This window comes from Castor canadensis, chromosome 12 (assembly GCF_047511655.1).
Source record: "Castor canadensis chromosome 12, mCasCan1.hap1v2, whole genome shotgun sequence".
Classification (NCBI taxonomy): Eukaryota; Metazoa; Chordata; class Mammalia; order Rodentia; family Castoridae; genus Castor; species Castor canadensis.
Genome location: NC_133397.1, coordinates 115,106,002 through 115,128,239, shown reverse-complemented (window position 1 = coordinate 115,128,239; position 22,238 = coordinate 115,106,002). Strand labels below are relative to the sequence as shown.

The 22,238-nt window shown below is 36.7% G+C and overlaps 1 protein-coding gene and 1 pseudogene across 1 annotated transcript in view; one reads left to right on the top strand and one right to left on the bottom strand.

The window, feature by feature from the left end:
- Window positions 1-22,238, top strand: part of Stxbp3 (syntaxin binding protein 3) — a 51,607-nt gene that overhangs the window by 18,768 nt on the left and 10,601 nt on the right. The window contains exons 7-14 of the mRNA XM_020161381.2: window positions 2,694-2,848; window positions 6,237-6,327; window positions 9,598-9,722; window positions 13,369-13,464; window positions 13,596-13,653; window positions 18,824-18,889; window positions 19,777-19,857; window positions 21,174-21,312. Of these exons, the coding sequence (XP_020016970.1) occupies window positions 2,694-2,848; window positions 6,237-6,327; window positions 9,598-9,722; window positions 13,369-13,464; window positions 13,596-13,653; window positions 18,824-18,889; window positions 19,777-19,857; window positions 21,174-21,312 (811 nt within the window). The remainder of the gene's footprint in view (window positions 1-2,693; window positions 2,849-6,236; window positions 6,328-9,597; window positions 9,723-13,368; window positions 13,465-13,595; window positions 13,654-18,823; window positions 18,890-19,776; window positions 19,858-21,173; window positions 21,313-22,238) is intronic.
- LOC109684822 (eukaryotic initiation factor 4A-I-like) lies at window positions 16,672-17,874 on the bottom strand (annotated as a pseudogene).

Here is a 22,238-nt window from a genome sequence, read left to right as displayed (position 1 = left end):
GAGATAGAGTTAAGCTAGGTATAGTCAGCATGAAGACCAGGTATAAGGTAGTAGGTCTGTATCTAAGCAGCTAATTGTGGAGTCACAAGGTAAAGAATGTGGAAGTAGCCAAAAGGGGCTTTTTTTTTTAATTTTTATTTTATTCATATGTGCATACAATGTTTGGATCATTTCTCCCCCCCCCATCCCCTCTCTTATCCTCCCCCACTCGCTACCCAGCAGAAGCTATTCTGCCCTTATCTCTAATTTTGTTGAAGAGAGAGTATAAGCAATAATAGGAAGGACCAAGGGTTTTTGCTGGTTGAGATAAGGATAGCTATACAGGGAGTTGACTCACATTGATTTCCTGTGCATGTGTGTTACCTTCTAAGTTAATTCTTCTTGAACTAACCATTTCTCTAGTTCCTGGTCCCCTTCTATTGGCCTCAGTTGCCCCAAAATATCTGCTTTAGTTACTCTGCGTTGAGGGCAACAAATGCTGTCTAGTTTCTTAGCTGTCTTACCTATCCTTATACTTCCCTTGTGTGCTCTCGCCTCATCATGTGATCAAAGTCCAATCCCCTTGTTGTGTTTGCCCTTGATCTAATGTCCACATATGAGGGAGAACATACGATTTTTGGTCTTTTGGATCAAGATAACCTCACTCAGAATGTTGTTCTCCAATTCCATCCATTTACCAGCGAATGATAACATTTTGTTGTTCTTCATGGCTGCATAAAATTCCATTGTGTATAACTACCACATTTTCTTGATTCATTCGTCAGTAGTGGGGCATCTTGGCTGTTTCCATAACTTGGCTATTGTGAATACTGCTGCAATAAACATGGGTGTGCAGGTGCTTCTGGAGTAACCTGTGTCACAGTCTTTTGGGTATATCCCCAAGAGTGATATTGCTGGATCATATGGTAGATCTATGTTTAGCTTTTTAAGTGGCCTCCAAATTTTTTTCTAGAGTGGTTGTACTAGTTTACATTCCCACCAGCAGTGTATGAGGGTTCCTTTTTCCCCACATCCTCACCAACACCTATTGTTAGTGGTGTTGCTAATGACAGCTATTCTAATAGGGGTGAGGTGGAATCTTAGTGTGGTTTTAATTTGCATTTCCCAAAACAGGCTTTAATGGTGGTGGAGGAAAGTAGAGAAGAGGAGAGGTAGAGTTAGGAAGAAATGTGAGTAAAGAATGCAAACCAGCCCCTAAATTCTTTTTAGTGCATTGGAAAATTAGGTGGCTTAGATTCACTTAGACTGTAAGAACCCCTCAAATCTCAGTGCATTGTAACAAACACTTGTGTTGTTGTCCATTGTGGTTTGTCTATAGTTCTTTGTCCTCTGTATTGGGACTGACGCTGAAGAGAGTGTGGCATAGCAAAATGAAAAGAGAAGATGTTGGAGTCATACAATGGTTCTTTAGGGGTTTTTTTGGTAGGGTTTGTGAGTGTGTGTGTTTGGTTGTTTGTCTTTGTTTTTGTGTGTATTTGTGGTGCTGTGGATCATATTCAGGAGGCCTGGGAGAAGCCTTGTAGAGGGAGGGTCAGTGAATATTTTGAACAAATAATATCTACTACAGCGGAATAGTATACTATGATAAGATTACAGTTCGTTTATAGAGTGCTTGTTGGTAATTAATACAACAACCGAATTTTTGAGCAGCAACTGTGACTGGATTGGCCATGCTAAACTTCAGTCTATGTTCAGGCTGCTGGTGGTGGTGGTAATGGGTTATGATCAGATAAATGAATGGCTCTGAGTGGAAGGAAATGCAAGGACATTTATTCACAATTCATTACTTAACCTGTAATATTTATTACTTACCTTCTTCTATACCCAGTGTATTATTCTGGGATGAGAGGGATTACTATCCTTAGTTTTATAAATCTAAAACTTAGTTTAATGGGATACTCTCAATACAAATTAGGGAACTACTGCCTCTGTATCCTCCAAATAATACAATAATAATAAGCTTTTAACCCAGTTCTTTGCACAGAAGTAAATGCTTTTATTAGTTAAATCAATGAATGTGTCTATGAGGTTTCACTATATTTGTTGTAAGACTTGTGTCTGGCAAAGTGACTTGTCATTTTGGGAGTATGTGTTTATTTTAATGACATAAGTCTAAGCCACAGAGTTGAAACATTGATCAATGATGGGAAATTTCTAGGTTATTCTCTACTGGATTAAGAGTTTTAATCTTTTTTCTTTTTTTGAGACTCAAAGTGACAGAAGTTTTATTAGGAAAGGAAAGCAAAGAGGAGAAAGAACAGAGACTCCCGTGTAGAAGGGGCTGGAGGAAAGCAATCCAAGCCAAAGTTTTTAATCTCTTGATATATAGACTAATTTTGGCTTTGTTGAATTTCTTTCTGCCAGGTATTAGATTTTAATTTTAGTGCAGCTGCCTCAGATTCCTTCATCTGTTGCACAGGTAGTGAAAAGCAAACAGTACAATCTGTACTTGAAACAAGAATTGAAGAAGATAGGTAAACTGAACAGGAAACAAGAATGAGAAAACATATAAGATGAAATCCAGATGACAGAGAACATGAGATTTGATTAAGGTAAAGACAGTCTCAGAAAACAGCATGGTTAGTCCAAGTGTTGTTTCCTTAATGTCTCAAATCCTAGCTGCATTTTTCTTCACATGGTTTTGAACTCAAGTCTCTTGGTTAACAGTGTTAACTTTTTTTGGCCCAATATAGGTGTACACTGTTGATGTGCCAGATGCATTCTATTACTGTTACAGTCCAGACCCTGGGAATGCCAGTGGGAAAGTTGCTGTGATGGAAGCAATGGCTGAGCACATAGTTACAGTGTGTGCCGCCTTGGATGAAAACCCTGGAGTAAGATATAAACGGTAAGAAACAGTAGTACTGGACGTGTCAGGAGGCAAGTACTGCCTCTGTGCTTTTTATATTGGCATACAAAATGTATTTTCCTTGTACAATTACCAGGTTCTCCATATCGGAGATTTAAAGTACAAGGCCTAAATTTCAATTTCACTAATAACCTCAGTTATTAAATTTCAGAGACTAAATTTGGTACCATTTACAGACATAGTTTTTTTTTTTTTTTTTTTTGGTGAAACTTGGGTTTTAGCTCAGGGCTTCGAAAAGCAAGCACTCTACTGCTTGAGCTTCACCTTCAGTCCACTTTGCTCTGATTTTTTTGGAGATGAAGTCTCTCAAACTTTTTGCCTTGCCTGGCCTTGATCAATTCTTCTGATCTCAGCTTCCCAAATAGATAGGATTATCTGTCTATTTAGCTGCCAGCACTTGGTTTGGGGATTTTTTTTTTTTTTAAGTTTAATGTTCATACTTCACAGGTTTAATTTGCTTCTTTTTTGAAAATGAAGTTTACTGTAAAGTGCACTAATTATATGTATGGCTTGATATTTCATTCCAAAATGAATGACTGCACCCTCTTAATCCCTACCAGGCTAAAAACCAAAAACAAGCATTAACAGCATCTTAAGAGGGCCTCATTATGATCCCTCCAGGTGACACTCACTTTCCTCCACAGAGGTAACTGCTGTCCAGCTTCTAACGTACAGTTTAATTTTGTCATTTTTTTTTTTTGGTGGTACTGAGGTTTGAACTCAGGGCCTTGAGCTTGACCAGCAGGCACTGTACCACACCTCCAGCTATGGTTTAGTTTTGCCTGATTTTGAACTATTGTATATGGAATCACTTTTTTTTAAAATTCAACATTATTTTCTGAGAGACATCCACATTGTTCACAATATTGTGTGTTGCCAGACAGATTTTTTTTTAGCAGTACTAAGACTTGAACGCAAGACCTCACATTTGCTAGGCAGGTGCTCTACCTGCTGGGGGGGAGCCACGCCCCCCCAGCCCTTTTTGCATTAGTTATTTTTGAGATAGGGTCTTGTTTTATGCCTGGGTCAGCCTGGACAGCAATCCTCCTATTTTTGCTTCCTAGCATAGCCAGGATTATTGGTGTGTACCACCATGCCCAGCCATTGACTGAGAGGTGATCTTGTGAACTTTCCACCCAGGCTGGCCTTCACCCATAATCCTCCTTACCTCCACCTCTTGAGTAGCTAGGATTATAGGCTTGAGCCACCATGCCCATCCCAATTTAGGTTTTAATTCTGGCTCTGCTTTTTATTCAGTGTGTGACCATCCTGGCCTTTAAGTTTCCTTGTCTATGAAATGAGAGTGATAATGGTGCCTTTCTCACTATTAAATTAAGTGAGTTAATACCTGTAAAGCACTCAGAAAATGGCATGGCACTAAGAGAAATGGTAGTAGTAAATATACTGTACTATTATATTACTGATTTTTCATTGAGAAGTCCCTTAATCTGAATATTGGCATTTGTCAGTTAATTGGTTGAATTATTTAATTGCAAATTCATTTAAAAATTTAAGTTTACTGTTAACATAGCCATTTTAAATATCTATTAATTAGAAAAATATATAGTGAATATCCTTAATTTAGATACTACTAAGTAATCTGGACTGGAGGCATGGCTCAAGTGGTAGAGTTTCTGCCAAAAAAAAAAAAAAAAAAGGAAATAAAGAGGAAAGTAGATATTACTAAACAAGCTCTTTACCTTGGGAATTGGAAATAGTCTTCTTAATAAGTGATGTGCTAATTACACTCTGGACGCAGTGGGGCTGAGTTATGTGGTTTGCCTGCTGCAGCAGTTTAGTCTTTGTTCAAACTTCTGCTGCAGGAGTTGGTGGCTGGTTATGCTCAGAGAAGTGAATAAACATAAGCGGTTTATAATTTGATAGCTCCCAGAGGACATGTTTTGAGTTACTAAAATAATTCTGGCTTTAAAAATTCTACCTGTTCTCTCACAGAATAGTCCTTTATGCTTCATATACTTTTAGTTTTGTTTATTTTTTTTTTAATTTTGTTTTGGCTATACAGGTGTTTGAACTTAGGGCCCTGTGCTTGTTAGACAGGTTTTTACCACCTGAACCATGTCCCCAGCCCTTTTTTGCTTTATTTATTTTTCAAATAGAGTCTCTGGACTGGGACAGAGATCCTCCTACCTACGGGTTCCCATGTAGCTGGGATTAGAAGTGTTAGCCATTGTGTCCAGCCCTAGACCTTTAAAGTATAATTCTAAAATGAGCTTATTTCCTTTTGAACTTTTTACAGCAAAAAATAAATCACTCTTTATAGGTGCTGTTTTATTTTTTAAAGTATAAAACCTAAACATTCTTTAATACACAGTGAGACACCCCTCTCTTTTTTTTTGGCAATACTGGGGGTTGAACTCAGGACCTCTCGCTTGCTAGGCAGATGCTCTACCACTTGAGCCACTCTGTCAGCCCGAGACACCCCTCATTTTTAAGGTTGCTATACTAGTTAATGAGCTACATTTTTCTCATAGGTTGGAAGACGTATTAAAGCCATTAGTCATAAACTACAATTTAAAGTATAATGTTCCCATATTAGAAGACATAGACATACAAGATTTTAAGCAAAAGTCTATCTTGGAAAATTGACTAAATGTTAGAGAACATATGGGGAAATACCACATTGTTGTAGGGGGTGGATAATTGGTCATCTACTCTGGAGAGCCATTTGGTAATATCTAGAAAAGTTGAAATGTGTTTGCCCTGTGGACTAGCAATTGTACTTTTATGTGTAGTATACCTAGAAAAACAAGACCATGGAGATAAATGTATAAGCATATTTGCTTCAGTGTTGTCTGTAATAGTATAAAATTGAGAATGACTTAAATAGCCATCTTCAGGGGAATGAATATACCGAATCCAGTATAATTGTAGATAGAATACCATACAATTACCATAAAAGAATAAATCTGACATATGAGTCAACATAGATAGAACTCACACACACACACAAATAGTACAAATTACTGAAAGAATGCTTATGAAATTCATGATAATGGTTGCCTTGGATATTGATGTAGGGGTGGGAAAAGGACTAAAATTTGGGAGAGGAAGTAAAGGGAACTGCAACTCTATATATAATATTTTATTTCCTTCCTATTAAAAAATCTGAAGCACATATGATAATGTTCACATTTGTAAATTCCAGGTATATTATGAACAGTATATTTAATATTATTTGAGCATTGTATTTGATTATATTTGGTATTATTTCCATGTTTATAAAAGTTTTCGTTTTATGAACATTTTATAAATAAGTATAAATGTTAATTTTAAAATTCAACTTTATTATATTATAAAGTGTGTCTTGAAGGAAAGATAATTGTTTGAATGTTTTTTCCATTTCTAGTAAACCTCTAGATAATGCCAGTAAACTTGCACAGCTGGTTGAAAAAAAACTTGAAGACTACTACAAAATCGATGAAAAAAGCCTAATAAAGGTAATGTATAAAAGGGAAATCATGACTGTGCATAAAGTCTATACTATGTTTTATTTCTTTTTTTTTTTTAGTGGGACTTGGTTTGAACTCAGGGCTTTGCACTTGCAAAGTAGGCACTCTTACCACTTGAGCCACACATCCAGTCCATTTTGCTCTGGTTATTTTAGAGATGGAGTCTCATGAACTATTTGCCCAAGTTGGCCTTGACCTCAGTCCTCCCGATCTAAGCTTACCAAGTAGCTAGGATTCCTGGTGTGAGCCACCAGCACCCGGCTTTGTATTCTTTCTTCTCTTTTTTTTTTTAGTGGTACTGGGGCTTGATTCAGGGCTTCACCTTGAGCCACTCCACCAGCCCCCCCCTTTTTTTTTTTTTTGTGAAGAGTTTTTTTGAGACAGAGTCTGAAACTGTTTGCCTGGGGCTGGCTTCAAACTGCAATCCTGATCTCTGCCTCCTGAGTAGATAGGATTACAGATGTGAGCCACTGCCGCCCAGCCCAGCGTATTGTTTCTTTATACAGAGAAGCTAGTTCGTTCTTTATTTCTAATGTTGGTTTGGGAATCATTAACATAGGCAGTGGTGGAAAGGTTAATAGAGTGGTTTGGGGGGGAAATATGTTAATTAGGACAAATTATATAGCTTTCTACACTTAAATTTTCATTTCTATAAAACAGATCATGAGGAAATACCTGCCAGGCACCAGTGGCTCACACCTGTAATCCTAGCTGTTTAGGAGGCTGAGATTAGAAGAATTGCAGTTGAAGTCCAGCCCAAGCAAATAATTCACAAGACCCCATATCCAAAATAAGTAAAGCAAAATGAACTATAGAGTACCTGCTTTGCAAGTCTGAAGCCTTAAGTTCAAACCCTAGTCGCACAAAAAAAAAAAAGAAAAATACCTATTTTTAAGGCAGTGAGAGGATTAAATGAGTTAATATGTATAAAGTCTTCAGAATAATGGTTGTCATTGATAATAACTAATAAATGTAGGGATTCCTGTTATTGTTAGCTCTCTGACCTTTTGTTTTTCATTTAAAATGGATAAGTACCTTGCTTATTGGTATGAGGATTAGGTGAGTCGATATATAAGTATTTGGTACATGTAGGAGTTTAATAAATGTCAGCTGTTGTTATCATCTTACAGAAGTAATGTAATCAGAGACTAAGATTGGAGCCTGGGGAACCAGCATGTAGGTGTGGTTAGAGAATGAAGAGCCTGAGGACACTGGCCAAGATGGTATCAAAAGGCCATATCACAACTAGAGAATGAAAGGAAGGAGCTGTCCATAGTTTAGAAGAGAACATGGCCCAGAAAACGACCAATTGCAGTGCTGTGTAAAAAGTGGAATGAGAGAACAATTCATAGAATACAGTGGGAACATTGCCTGGGGATTATCTTATTCTAAACTGAAGTCTTGGAAGGCATTCTAGAGGAGGAGGCTCTTTAGCATCACGAATGAGTATAACATCATGTGCAGATTAGGGTTCTTTGAGTAGAGGCATAGAGGAAAAGGTAAAATTCATGATTAAACAACTTGTTTAGGATGGAAAGTGTAAGTTTAGATGTTAGTTACTTTAAAAGTTACCAATTTTTGGGTTGGAGGATTTAGCAAAAGCTGTCATTCTGGTTCTAGTAATGAAGACAGATGGTTTAGTATACATAGTAAGTAGTGAGGAAATGTTGAATGAAGGAAGAGATACACAGTAAATATGTTAGTAAACATCTCTAGTCCTTTACTATTTCAATGGGAAAAGGACAAAATCCACAAAAAATAAATTTGTCCCTTTCATTCTTTTCTGCTTAGGAAATTGTACATCCTTCAAGTGGTTCATACCTTTCTTTCATTTAGAAACCTGATACAATATCACCTCCTTTTTGAAGCCTTTCCTCATTCTTCAGGCCAAGTGACACTTCCCCCCATGTACTGTCCTGATAAATAGCACTCTTAACTGCACTTTTCGTATAATCGCATAGTTCTGAAGACTCCTTGCATACATACATTGAAGGCTTACCAATTAAATTGCCAGACACTGTGCTAAGTTTTTCATGGTATTAATTACACTTGATCTGTATTAGAGTCTTATAAGGCAGAGATTATGTGATTATGTTTCATTTTACACAAAGAATATTGACATATAACAGGCTGAGAAATTTGTCCAAAGTTGTAAAACAACAGTGATCAAGGCTGAACTCAAACTGAGATGTGCTCTTAACCACTGTACCATACAATCTCTACTTTATTAGAAGAGTGATGATTGACATATTTAAGAGTCTAACTTATGTGATTTACCTCTGCTATATGTGAATAAATAGAAAATGTTTGTCTCATGGTTGTAGATAATTTTTTATTGCTTTGAATAAGCCAAAGAATTTAACACTTGAAAATGAAGTGTGAAAGATACAGATATTAACAATAGACTTTCTTGTTATTCACTATTTAATGATTAGTTCTGTTTGTGAATTAATGATAACAAGGCTTTCATTGTGATTTATCATTTTAGTTGGCATCAGTGTTATCTGAAATAGCATAATGGTTAAAAGCTGAAGGATTGGAGTGAATCTGACTTAGATTTGAAACACCATTTTGCCATGTGTCAGCTGTGTAATTTGGGAAAACTACTTAATTTCAAGCCTTAATGCCCTTTTTGTCAAATGTAGATAATAATCCCTGTCTTGCCAGGGTTACTATAAGAATCCTGAAATAACACTTACATTAAATGAAATAATACATGTATTTCTTGCTAAGCAAGATGTCAAACAGAAAGAGCTCACATAGTGGCTAGCTACTATTCATAGTTTATGTTAGTTTTGATGTTTACGGGGCTGAATGCATAAGAAAATAATTTAGGGCAGACATGGTAGGGTGTGCCTGTAGGCCCAGCACTTGAAAAACTGAAGTAGGAGGATCAAGACTTTGAGGCTAGCCTGGGCTACTTACATCTATATACACCATCTCAAAGAAAAGAAAGAAAAGTAAAATAAATCAACTTCATGCAAGCCAAATGTTGCTTTTCTAAAAGAAAATTTGAGAATATATTAAGTATAGCCTCTTGATCTAATTATGAAAGCTTTTAGTTATGTAGACTTGGTTTTTCCCCTAATGTACCACGCAGATTTTTCTTTATTATGATTTCACATTCTTAAGGCATTTGTTTTCTTTCATATATTTTTGGTGTAGAAAAGGATTAGAAGGAATAGTCTGCTTTTGTGTTAAAAATGTCTTCACACACACAAAAAAATTTCTCAAGAAAATTTTATCTTGTTATTCTAGGGTAAAACTCATTCCCAGCTCTTAATAATTGATCGTGGCTTTGACCCTGTGTCCACTGTCCTGCATGAACTGACCTTTCAGGCAATGGCATATGATCTACTACCAATTGAGAATGATACATACAAGCAAGTATCACTTGAAGGGCATATACAAGCAGGGTAGACTGAGCATTTACAGAGGGATAAGGCATCAGAAATCTGAAAGACTCGAAGCCCTTTTTGTTCAGAGGCCTTACCATTCTGTTAATCTTACAATTATACTGTTTAAAAGCCATGTTCACTTTGTAAGTTAATTGGTAGTTTTGACTGCTTAGGAACCTTTAGTATGAAAAGCTACATTTAAACAGGCGGAATTTGAACTTTTCACTTATGTTAAGAGTAAATACCAGACCCACTATTCTATTTTTTGAAGTGGAAACCATATTCAAAATGGTCAGGCTGTGATTATTCTGTGTCTTATACTCAACAGTATCTTGTCATTGTGGTGTATTTTTAAAGACAGCAGAAAACAAAATAAGGTGACTTTTGAGAATAGGCAGAGTTTTGCCATTTTGGCATTTACTGGCTTAACTTCATAAAAGGATATTTGTTTTAAAGCTAATGTCAAATACAAAGTTAAATGAAAAATGACGGCTGGAGGAATGGCTCAAGCAGTAGACTGCTTGCCTAGCAAGTGCAAGGCCCTGACTTTAAACCCCAGTATCCAAAAAAAAAAAAAGTCACTTTCTATCAAGGAACCATTTTACTTATCCTTTTATGTCATTTATAGATATGCATATGTGTACATTAATTACATGTATTTTAATATCACAATCCCTAAATCCAAATTGGCATTTTTCAGCTAAGATTTGCTACTTGAAGCCAGGCACTCGTAATCCCAGCACTTGGGAGGCTGAAGCAGGAGGATTGCAAGTTCTAGGCCAACCTATGTAGCAAAGCTACATAGCAATTTTCAGGCCAGCCTAGGCCACTTAGTGAGACCCTACCTCAAAAAAAAAAAAAAAAAAAAAAGTAAGTTACTGTTTGAATATTGTGATGAAAATGAAAATTAGTTTTGTGAAATTTTTATGTTTAAATTAATTTAGTAGTTTTGGTAGTTTTTATTACAAACGACTTTTTGTAATTAAGTCTAACAATTTTTCTTAAACCAAATATGGCTAAAACTATTTTTGTTTTCCATTGTATTTGTATTTGCATTCTGTTCAGATCCTGTTTGTTTGTTTTGTGTGTGTGTATGTGTTTGTGTTACTGTTAACATAGAGAAATCAACCAAGCTATTTTTCCAATATAAAAGTTGTTTTAAGCAGTTTATTTAGAATTTTCAGAAGGGGTGTTATTTACCTCTATTATTCTTTAAGTCTGTAAATCTGCATTGCTCAAGAGGTTGAGGAAAGAATTAATAACATGAACAATAAAGAATTTGACTGTAGACTGTGGATAGAAGTTTTAGACATCACTAACCTAGTATTTAAAATACATACTTTCTTATAAGCACATATGTAAATATCACAATGCATTCCCCCTGCATAACTTCTATATGCAAATTAAAGTAAAATAAAATAGGTATTTCCCTAGGTTGCTGGCAAGCAAAGAAAGATTTGAGCTTTTGTAACAGTAAGGGAGAGACTAAGATTCCCAGAATCAAAAAAGTTCAGAAATAACACTTAGACAGGAACATAAGCTACCTTTGCTGCATCTGTTTTTATGTAGGATATGATTGATTACTAAAAACAAAAATATTTTAGTTACCTGTGTTTTGCTAAATTCAAAAATCAGTTCTCGCTGGTCCCTTCTTAACCCTTCATTCTCAATGTTGGAATGTTCTAGTGCTCAGTTCTTGGACCTTCTCCTTATTTATATACTCTCAGGAGCACATCCATTCTCAATGTTTCCCTGCTCTTGGCGCTCACATTTATGTGTTTATTCTGAGCATTCTTCCTGACTTCAGACTCATGTATCCAACTGCCTTAGAATGTCTAATGAGCATCTTAAACTTGTACATCCAAAACCAAGCTCCTGATACTACCCTTCAAACTCTCCAACCAGTTGTCCCCCATCTCAGTAAATGGCAGCTGTAGTCTTACTGGAATTTTTCAGGACAAAAATTTTAGTCATATCTCTTGCATCTTATGGCCAGTCAAGCCCAAAAGCATTGCACTTATCAGCAAATCTTTATGAGTCATTTTCAAAACTTGTCCAGAATCCAGACTTGTTCAATAATTTTTGTTTGGTTTTTGAAACAGACTTTTTTTTTTTTCTTTTTTGAGACAGGATCTTGCTGTATAGCTCAGGCTGGCCTTGATCTCAAAATCCTTCTGCCTCTACTTCCTGCACAGCAACGTCTAACTAATATCTTGTGCTCCTGCATCTGACTTTGGACCCTTTTCAGTCTTCCCTCAACACAGCAAAAGTAAATAAGTAAAATTAAAGAAAAAAGATATCTTGGTATGACCTAGGTTAATTCATATTACTTTACTCCTCAGAACTTTTTTGGCTTCCCATTTTCTTCAGAGTAAAAGCCGAAGCGCTTGCAGTAGTCTTCCAGACCCTATATCATCTGTGCACCCCTCAATTATTATTTGATCTAGTGCCTGTTCTCCCCCGTGCTCACTCCACTGTAGCCAGACTCACCTCCTTCCAAGTCTGGCAACACTCAAATGACATAAATTTAAGAGGACACCAAGAAAGAGTAATTTTAAAGAGGGCAACAAGATGAAAAACAAAAACAAGTTGGTGCTTTAAATAACAAAAGGGCCTCCATCTTTACTGCAGCCTCGTAATTAAGCATAGCTGTTTTATCTTTGGGTATCTGTAATTAAGAGCACATACAAAGATGGTTTTAGAGGTGGGACCTATAGTTTGTAGGAGGGTTATAGAAATGATAACATTCACATAGCCCATTCTCATGCACATGTATTGTGTGCATGAGAGCTAGGAAAGCTGAGTGCAGTCCAGGAACAATGGACTGTTCTCCAGCTCCACAAATGCAGAGGGCACCTGTGTGAAAAGAGAAGGTGGTCAGGAAGCCCATTTTGAGTAGTTTCATGAGCCCCTGGATTGGTGCTAACTACAGTAGAACTAATTAATGGCCGCATTAGTTTATCTCTTATTTCTTCTCCTATTCCTTAAAAGGAGATACAGTTGCAGGGTTGGAGAAGAGTGAAGAAATTGATACATGCTGTTTATAAATTTTGTATGAACACTGTAGCACTTCAGTAGGCTATATGGACTGACACTTAATAGATGTTTGATAGTTGTGCTGTGAGTTATTAGCACAGCCTAATAGTTTTAAGAAATCAGAACACATTGTTAGTATATTCCATCTTCTTTGTTTATTTGCTTTTGTTTTCATTTATTTGGTTTGTTTGTTTGTTTGTTTGTTTTTTGAGACAGAATCTCGCTATGTAGCCCATGTTTGCCCTAGAACTTGTAATCCTCCTGCTTCAAAGTCCTGAGTGCTGATAGTACAGGCATGTACCACCATGCCCAGCTAGTATATTCAGTTTTATTCTTAAGGTTGATTGTAGGACACTGAAGTTTTGCTTTGTAGTTTTTACCAAGACTATAAATCTAACGTTTGAGAGTAAAAATGTCTCTGGGCATAGCACTTTGATTTTAATGTAAAAATAGTGATGCACCTTAGTTTTTGATGGGTGCTAGCCTCCTAAAATAGTGGATTGAGTACATGTACTTTTCAGTAAAAGTGTTTTTTCCACTTTTGGCGAGAGGAGGGTGGGAATATCAAAAGTTTTATGCCTCTGTCTACTTGTAGATATAAAACAGATGGAAAAGAAAAGGAGGCAGTCCTTGAAGAAGAAGATGATCTCTGGGTCAGAATTCGACACCGACACATCGCAGTTGTGTTAGAGTATGTGAACCTATTTTAATTTTTATTCCATAGTTTTAGATACGAAATATGTTGTAGTATGTCTTATGAACTTAATTTTGTAAAGAGTTAGACCTTAGAAATTGAAAGAATTCTCTCCCACAATTTGACAGGGAAATCCCAAAGCTTATGAAGGAAATTTCATCAACCAAGAAAGCAACAGAAGGAAAGGTAAGTGTCTTATTTAACTTTCAAAATAATAGGAAAGGTGAATTATACACAAAGTTTAAAAGTAAAGAAGTTTTAAATTATTTATGTAACTTTTGTTTTGGAAGCATTCTAATGTCCACAGATAGAGAAAATAAACTCTTTTGTACCCATTATCTCATTTCAAAAATGAGCAAAATTTTATCTGTTGCTTCTCTGAAGTTTAATTTTAAAAGGCCATTTAGTCAATTTCATCAATGTATGGTTGGGATTTTTATATTGATGCATAATTTACATAAGTAGAGTACACAGATCTTAAGTGTATACTGGTAACTTTTTACTTACATATGTACCTATGGAACCACCTCCTAAATCAAGCTAGAGAACATCTTCATAAATTTTTACTCTAACATTTTTGGTTATTTGTAGTTATTTGATTTTTTTTGTGTGTGTTGTTAAGTGCTATTTTCTTTTAATTCTATTTTGTTTTGTAGTTAGTATGTAAAGTGTGACTTTGGATATTCACCTTAGATCCAGGGATCTTGCCCAACTTATTTTTTAGTACCAATACTTTGTTTGTAGATTAGATTCTTTTTATATACATAATAATGTCATCTCTGAATAAAGAAAATTTAGACTTTTCCTTTTCAGGTTAATCTCTATCTATTAACTGATAATTTTTAATAGTTTATAAGCTTTGAACTACTTCTCTTAGTGGGTAGTGTCTCCTGGCTCTGGCTAATACTGCCAAGTGTAGTGTAATGTGGAGTAGAACTGGTGAGAGTGAGCATCCTTGCTCATTGCCCATCCTTTGGCGGATTGTGTGCAATATTCCATCATCAAGTATTATGTAAGTTTTAGTTTAATTTAGTTACATTTTTTATGAGATTAAGGAAGTTCCTTTTTATTCTTAGTTTACCAACAAGTGTTTGCTTGTTTGGCAGTATTGGAGTTTGAACTTTGGGCCTTGCTAGGCAAGTGCTTTATCACTAAGCCATACCTCCAGCTCTTGTTTGTTTGTGTGTTTGTTGTCTCATTCACTGTAGTCCAAGCTGACCTGGAACTTGCTGTATAACCCAGACTGGTCTCAAATTCTAAATCCTTCTTGCCTTTACCTCTTCACTGCTGGGATTACAGGTGTGTGCCATCACACCCAATTGCCAACAGTTCTTTTTTCAATGTTTTCCTTCCTTTCCCTTCTTTCACTCCCCGCCCTTTTTTTGTGGTGCTAGAGATCAAACCTAGGGTCTCATGCATGCTAGGCAAGCACTCTACCACTGAGCTACCTCCCCAACCCTGTTTTTGTTTTCTTTTAGCCAGAAAACATTATTGGTTTTCATCATACGCTTCTTCAAAATTGTATTTTTCTCCTTTATTCTGTTTATATGATTAATTATAATTATTGAGTTTCTAACATTAAACCAACTGTACCTTTCTAGAATAAACTCTACTTGATCATGATGTTTTGTCCTTTTCTGATACTGCTGGATTCTACTTGCTAATACTTTGTCTTTTTTTTGTGGTAGGACTGGGGTTTGAACTCAGGGCTTTGTTCTTACAAAACAGGAGCTCTACTGCTTAAGCCACACTTCTAGTCCATTTTGCTCTGGTTATTTCGGAGATGGAGTCTCTCATACTATTTGCCTAGGTTGGCCTCGAACCTTGATCCTCTTCATCTCATCCTCCCAAGTAGCTAGGATAACAGGTGTCAGCCACCGGCACCTGGCTCTACTTGCTAATATTTTGCCTAGGATGTTTGCTTCCATGTTTATGAGAAATGTTTCCTTGTAGCACTCCTTTTTTTATAATATTTTTGTCAGGTTTTCATTAGCAAAATTAGATTGGTCTGATTAAATGAGTTGTGATATTGTCTTTCATTTTATTCGCTGGAAGTATTTCTGTAAGATTATTATTTGTTCGCTTATTGCTTGAAAGAATTCACCATTGAGCATGGAGTCTTCTTTATGGGGAAGTATTTAATTACAATTGATTATAAGTTCTTTAACAGATGTATAGCTATTCAGAATTTTAATTTTTGTAGTGTCAGTTTGGGAACATTTCATTTTCTAAGAAATTTGTCTGTTACATTTAAATTTTGAAATATTTTCTTCTCAATGCGTGGAAAATCTATATTAATGTTCCTTTATTTTTGGGGGGGTGGCACTAGGGTTTAAACTCAGGGCTTGATGCTTGTTAAGCAGATGCTCTACCACTTGAGCCACCCTGCCAGTCCTTTTTGTGTTGGGTATTTTCAAGATAGGGTGTCACAAACTATTTCCCAGGCTGGCCTCAAATCGTGATCCTCTTGATCTCTTCCTCCCAGGTAGCTAGGATTACAGGTGTGAGCCACTGGCTCCTGGCCCTTTCTATTGATCTTGATGTTAATTTGTGTTTCCCTTATGTCATTTAATACTCCCTATTTTATTTTTAATATTTCGAAGAACCAACTTTTGTTTTTGTTAATTTTCTCTGCTGTATAATGGTTTTGTATTGTTTTCTACTTGATCTTAAATTTCCTTCTTTCACCTTCCTTTGGTTTAATTTTTTTTTCTACTCCTTGATTGGATGTTTAGAGCATTGGTTTTTTGACCTGTCTTCTTTACTACTATTTATATTTAGAATTACTTCCATCCCAACATTAGCTGTATCCCAGGTGATTTAGAATAACTTACTTTCTTTTTCTTTTTTCTCTTTTTGGGGGGCAGTACTGGGGTTTGAACTCAGGACCTCTGAGGACTGGACTTTGTAAATTATACAGCCAGTCTTATCTGGGTAGCTAATCCATTTGCTTGGTACCAACAACCCTTTGAATTGTTCTCAGGAATTCAGTAGGATCTGGAGGTGACTAGGTGAGGGAAATGAGTAGTGGCTTTTGGGAGAAGATAGAAACTGGGACAAGAATCTTTCCCAAAGAAAAGGCTGTCTGAAATGTTCACAGTTCCTTTTTTGGCTTTGAAAAGTGACATTTATTCAAAGAAAAAAATGACAAGTGTCCATTTTTTGGCACCTTTTCGCCTGGGAATAGGTAACAGGGCATCCTCTCTAGACCAGGTCAGCAACATTGAGAGCATCTTCTCAATGTAGGTGCTGTAGAAGTTCTCAGTGTCTACAGCAGTCCTCTTGTCATCTTGTGTCACCATGTTAATAGCTACATCCTTATGGCCAAAATGTCCACCGCTACTGATTGTGTGACCGTAGTTTTCCCTGTTGGTTGGAAGGCCACAGTTGACTAAAGAAAACTGATGCACATTAGTGCCTCTGCCAGAACAGTACTCCTTCTTGATCACATCTCATACTTTTTGGTCCATATCTCCATGCATGGCAGAGATGTGCATCTTCTTACATGAGCCAGTCAGCCTTCCTTTGGGTGTTGGTGAAGATAACTGCCTTAGTTGATGGTCAGGGTTTCATCCAAGTCACACAGTGTGTCTTCCCATTCCATGTTGATGTAGAAATTGGCAGACTCTCTCTGGGGTCAGTTTTGCCTTTTTAAGTGAGTTTCTGAATGGGGGATATCATGGACTTCTTGGTCACATCAGAAGCATTGTAGCTGACAACAAAAATCACATGGATGTTGCCTTTGAGCTTTTGGAATATGTATTGATCTGGTCCTTGAATCTGCAGCTTATTATCTCATCATCCTCATTCAGTGCATACATCTTAGTATTTGGGAGACAGGTATCTCCAGTTAAACATATCAAGCATGCAGTCAGGGGTACCCACAATGATAGGAGGGCTTCCATCTGAAGCTTCTGCACCTCAGCACATATGTTGGCACTCCCTGTGCAAGCATGATGAGAGGCACCTATGTCATTTCCTAATGCTATGGCCACCTTCTTTGTCTCCTGAACCAGTTCTTGGCTGTGTATCAGGACCAAGATCTGGGTGGCCTTTAGATCCAATTCAGTCTGCTGCAGAATCTATATGACAAACCTATATAGTCATTTTCCTAGTCCCAGAACAAGCTTGACCAATTACATTATAACCTTTTATATAAGAAAGATTAGCTGCTGCTGCCTGGCAGAGGGCTTGTCAGAACTATAGCATACCCCCACCCAGCACACAATAAAAAACAAACAAACAAACAAACAAACAAACCACAGCATAGATGGCCTGGAGGAGGGAGTCCAGGAGGCTCATGTTATCAGAGGTGTCAGTAACCTCATTCCATTTGTTCTTGATGCCTTCAGGCTGTGTCCCCTTGGGGCTTTTGTCTCTGGATGAGGAGTCTTGACTAGCAGACATGATCCTTAGGAACTATTGACTGTTTTATCACTGAGTATTGACCACTTTCCTATTCCACTTGTCAGCTGTTGCTGACACATTGAAGCAGCTCTAGCTGATGTCCTCTCTACTGAGTGTTTGGTTTGGTTCTGGCAGACAGAAAATGTTGCTAGATAAGAACCTTGATTCTGTTCAGACTTTGTGTTAAGCAATGTTATGGTGAGAGAATATCACTTTGTCACTTAGTCCTAAGGCATAGTCGTAGGACGGAATGTCTGCAGTGTTCACTTAGGTCTCTGTGCAGATCAAAGAGTGAAATGCAGCTGGGTGCCTGTAAACCTAGCTACTTGAGAGGCTGAGATCAGGAGTGCGGTTCAAGGCCAGCCAGGCAACTTGTTCTTGAGAGCCCCCATCTCCAAAATAACAAGAGCAAAATAGATTGGAGGTGGGGTCCAGTGGTAGAACACCTGCTTTGCAAGCACAATGCCCTGAGTTCAAACCCCAGTCCCACCAGAGAGAGAAAGAGAATATGAAATGCTAGCACACTGTTTGGCACTAAGACTCCTCTGAATTCACTGTCCAACATTCAGTATCTACCTGTTGTTCTCCAGTAGTGCATCAAGTGTCGTAATGCCCTGTACAGGTGCAGGGTAGGGATCCAAGGGCAACTAGTCTATACATTTTTGGGCACCCTCTGTGCTTTCCTTCACCCAGTTGTTTTTTTTAATCCATTACCCAAAAGCTGTTGTTTTATTTATTTGTCTAATTTTACCTTTGTTTATAGGGAGAGAGTGATTTTGATATCAGCTACTTTATTGAGACTAAAATTGGAAGCATCCTGAGGTTTTCTTTTTAAAATTTGCCAAATGTTTAATAAACTAAGTTTGGTAATATTTAAAATTCTGGGTTGAATAGTTGTACTACAAAATAACTGTATAGATTTGGTTAAAATATTTCTGATTTTTCCTAGACATCACTTAGTGCTCTTACCCAACTGATGAAAAAGATGCCCCATTTCCGTAAACAGATTACGAAGGTAAGCAGTATTGTATGTACAATGCCTAGTGCTTTTATTTTTTGTTTGTTGTTGTTTCATTAGTGGTACTGGGGTTTGAACTCAGGCTTCACACTTGCAAAACAGGCTGTCTACTGCCTGAGATAAGCCTTTAGTTCTGCCTTAATTGTTTTCAGTTGATCAGTCTGTCCAGTCCTCTGGTTTAGCAATGAATTTCATGTAATACTTGTTAGTTGTCCTCCAAAACTTTCCTGTAGGTCTGAAAAAAAACCCAAATAACCAAGTTATCCAATACCTGCTTTACCTAAATCACCTGTATTTATTCAAATCCAGCTTAAACATTTTTTCTCTCTCAAACAGCTAAACAGAGAATAATTTTAATATTTATCAGCCTCATAGGCAAATTCAACATTAGATTGAGCAGTGGTTGCTGTTCTATGTGTTTCTTTAATAGTTACATATTAATAGATTTTAGAGCATTTAAGCTGTCTGGTTAGGTGAAGCATTTTTTGTTTTTTGTTTTTGCTGATCAAGTCCTTCTCTAAAATGACTATCAGAATAATATTTATACATTTTTGTCATTCTGCACCCTAGCCAAGAACCAGTGATATATATAACCTTTTGTTGTTGGTCTTCAGGATTTCACTATTTTTTCTCCTTGTCTCATTTTTCATTACTCTCAAAATCAACATAAGATTGGCACTTCCATTCTGTTCTTACTGTTGGTTGATCTCCTATCAATCACACCAATTCTTACTTCCTCTCTTGAGCTGTTTTCCTTACTTACATGTTACTTTCTTTCACCTAAGCCCATACTTTCTTTCAGGGCTATCTCAAAAGTTTAATATTACCAGTTGCACAAAAAGTAATTAAAATGGTGTAAATGATTGATTTCTTCTGTTTTTCAGCAAGTTGTCCATCTTAACTTAGCAGAAGATTGCATGAATAAATTCAAACTTAATATAGAAAAGCTCTGTAAAACTGAGCAGGTATGTACAAAGTCAGAAATACCCTATGTTCATAATGAATTTCCAGAATGAATTTTATAAGTTCAAATGCAATTTTTGCTCAATACAGTGGTCGATTTTCACAAAATCATAGACTTGTAGAAGACCCTGGTAGACAATATTTAATGCATGATTCCTCACTGTATTAGCTCTCTGCTACTCTAACAAATACCTGAGATAATCAACTTAGAAAGAAAAAAGTTAGACTCACAGTTTTTTGGTTTTAAGTTCTGGAGATTGACCCAGGACCTGTGCATGCTGAGCACATTGAGGCTGACAGTCAGAGGTTTCAGGCTATAGTCAGTTGCTGTCATTGCTTTTAGGCCTGTAGTGAGGCAGCACATCATGTCAGGAGTGTCTGGCAGAGCAGAACTGCTCATCTCGTGGCCAGAAAGCAAAAGAAAGAGGAAGAGGTAGAGGTTTACTGTCCTCTTCAAGGGTACACCTCCAGTGACCTGAAGACTTTCCACTAGGCCCCACTTCTTAGTTTCTACCACCTCCCACTAGCACCAAGGTAAGGGCCAAGCCTTTAACACATAGACCTTTGGGGGACATTCCAGTCTCAAACTATAACACCCTCAACATTAACAAGTAGGTATGTGGTATCTTAGTAAGCAGTTCTTCCTAATCTGTGATTATGCAGTTTTGGTTGAGTGGAATGGTTTAAGGTTTTAGAGTATTATTTCAGAGTAGCATTGTTGATCAAACTTTCTCATGGGTACAGCATTGAATATAACATCCTGCAGAGCCCTATGTAGACACATTTTATTTGTTTTAAGAAGTTTTTTGTAACTGTCTTAACTTTTAGAACATCAAAAAGTTGGCATGTAATCTTAAGTATTTTAGTAGCCATATTACAAAGGTTTTTTTTAAATACAATTATTTTAACAATATATTTGACTTAACTTGACCTGTCCAAAATGTTTTGCACACCAAGTATTTAAAATCTGGTATTTTGCACCACAGCACGGTAATTCAGATTGGCCGCCTTTCAAGTGCTCAACGGCCCCACTAGGAGTAGCTATCATATTGGCTAGCATAGGTTCAGATTAATAATTTTTCTCCCGCTCTGATTTATTTTTTGACCTTTTACATTTTGTACAGTGAATCGCTTCTTGGCCTTTTGGCTAAGATCAAGTGTAGTACATTTTGCACAATGAATAGTGTACAAGTGATATCCATATTTTCCTGTAAAATGTTACTAGTGTTGAAGTAAAATTTGATGATTTAATAATAGATATTTTTAACAAAAAAGTGAATTTGTATGGTAGAATACCGACTGTTTTGTTTTCATTAAGGACCTCGCACTTGGAACTGATGCAGAAGGACAGAAGGTGAAAGATGCCATGCTAGTGCTCCTTCCAGTTCTACTCAACAAAAACCATGAGAACTATGATAAAATCAGAGCAATCTTACTTTACATCTTCAGTATTAATGGTAATGGAGATTTTATTTTCATGCATACATTAAAATATCCAGCTCTAATATCACTTTGTTCTATTTATTTTGTGGTGTATATTAAATATACAAAGGGGTTTCACCATGGACTTTCACATAATGCATCTATTGAATTTTGATCAGATTAACCCCCTTTATTGCTCATTCTATCCCGTCTTTTCCTCCTCCCATTTTTCAACAGCTTTCAGCAGGTTTCTATATACATTATAAATGGTTCATATGTAGACACTATGTATTTCAACATTATTTACCCCCATCATTCTCTTTTTCTCTTCCCTCCCGCCAATAATCCTGCAATTACAATCCTGATACATATATATATATGTAATATATGATACATATATGCAAAAAATGTATATATGCCACCAACACATTTTATTAAATCTAGATTCTGCATCTAAGAGAAAATATGTGACCTTTATTCTTCTGAACCTGACTTATTTTGCTTACCATGATCATCTTCAGTTCCATCCATTTTCCCGCTACTGACATAATTGCATTCTTTTTGTGGGGGTTGGGGTAAGTACTAGGATATGTACTCAGGGCCTACGTACTCTTAACCACTTGAGCCACTCCACCAGCATAATTTCATTGTTTGGAGCTGAATATATACTCCATTGTGCATATATACCATGTTTTTATTCATTCATCAGTTAAAGGGCATTTAGGCTGATTCCGTAGCCTGACTATTGAGAACGTGCTGCACACATGGGTGTGCAGGTGTCTCTGTTGTATCCTGACTTACTTTCCTTTGGGTATACACCGAGGAGTGATATTGCTGGTTCATATGGTAATTCTGTTTTTAGTTTTTTTGTGAACTTCCATACTTCTTTCTATAGTAGCTGCACTAATTTACATTCCTACCAACAATATATAAAGGTTCCTTTCTATACCTCTCCACACAA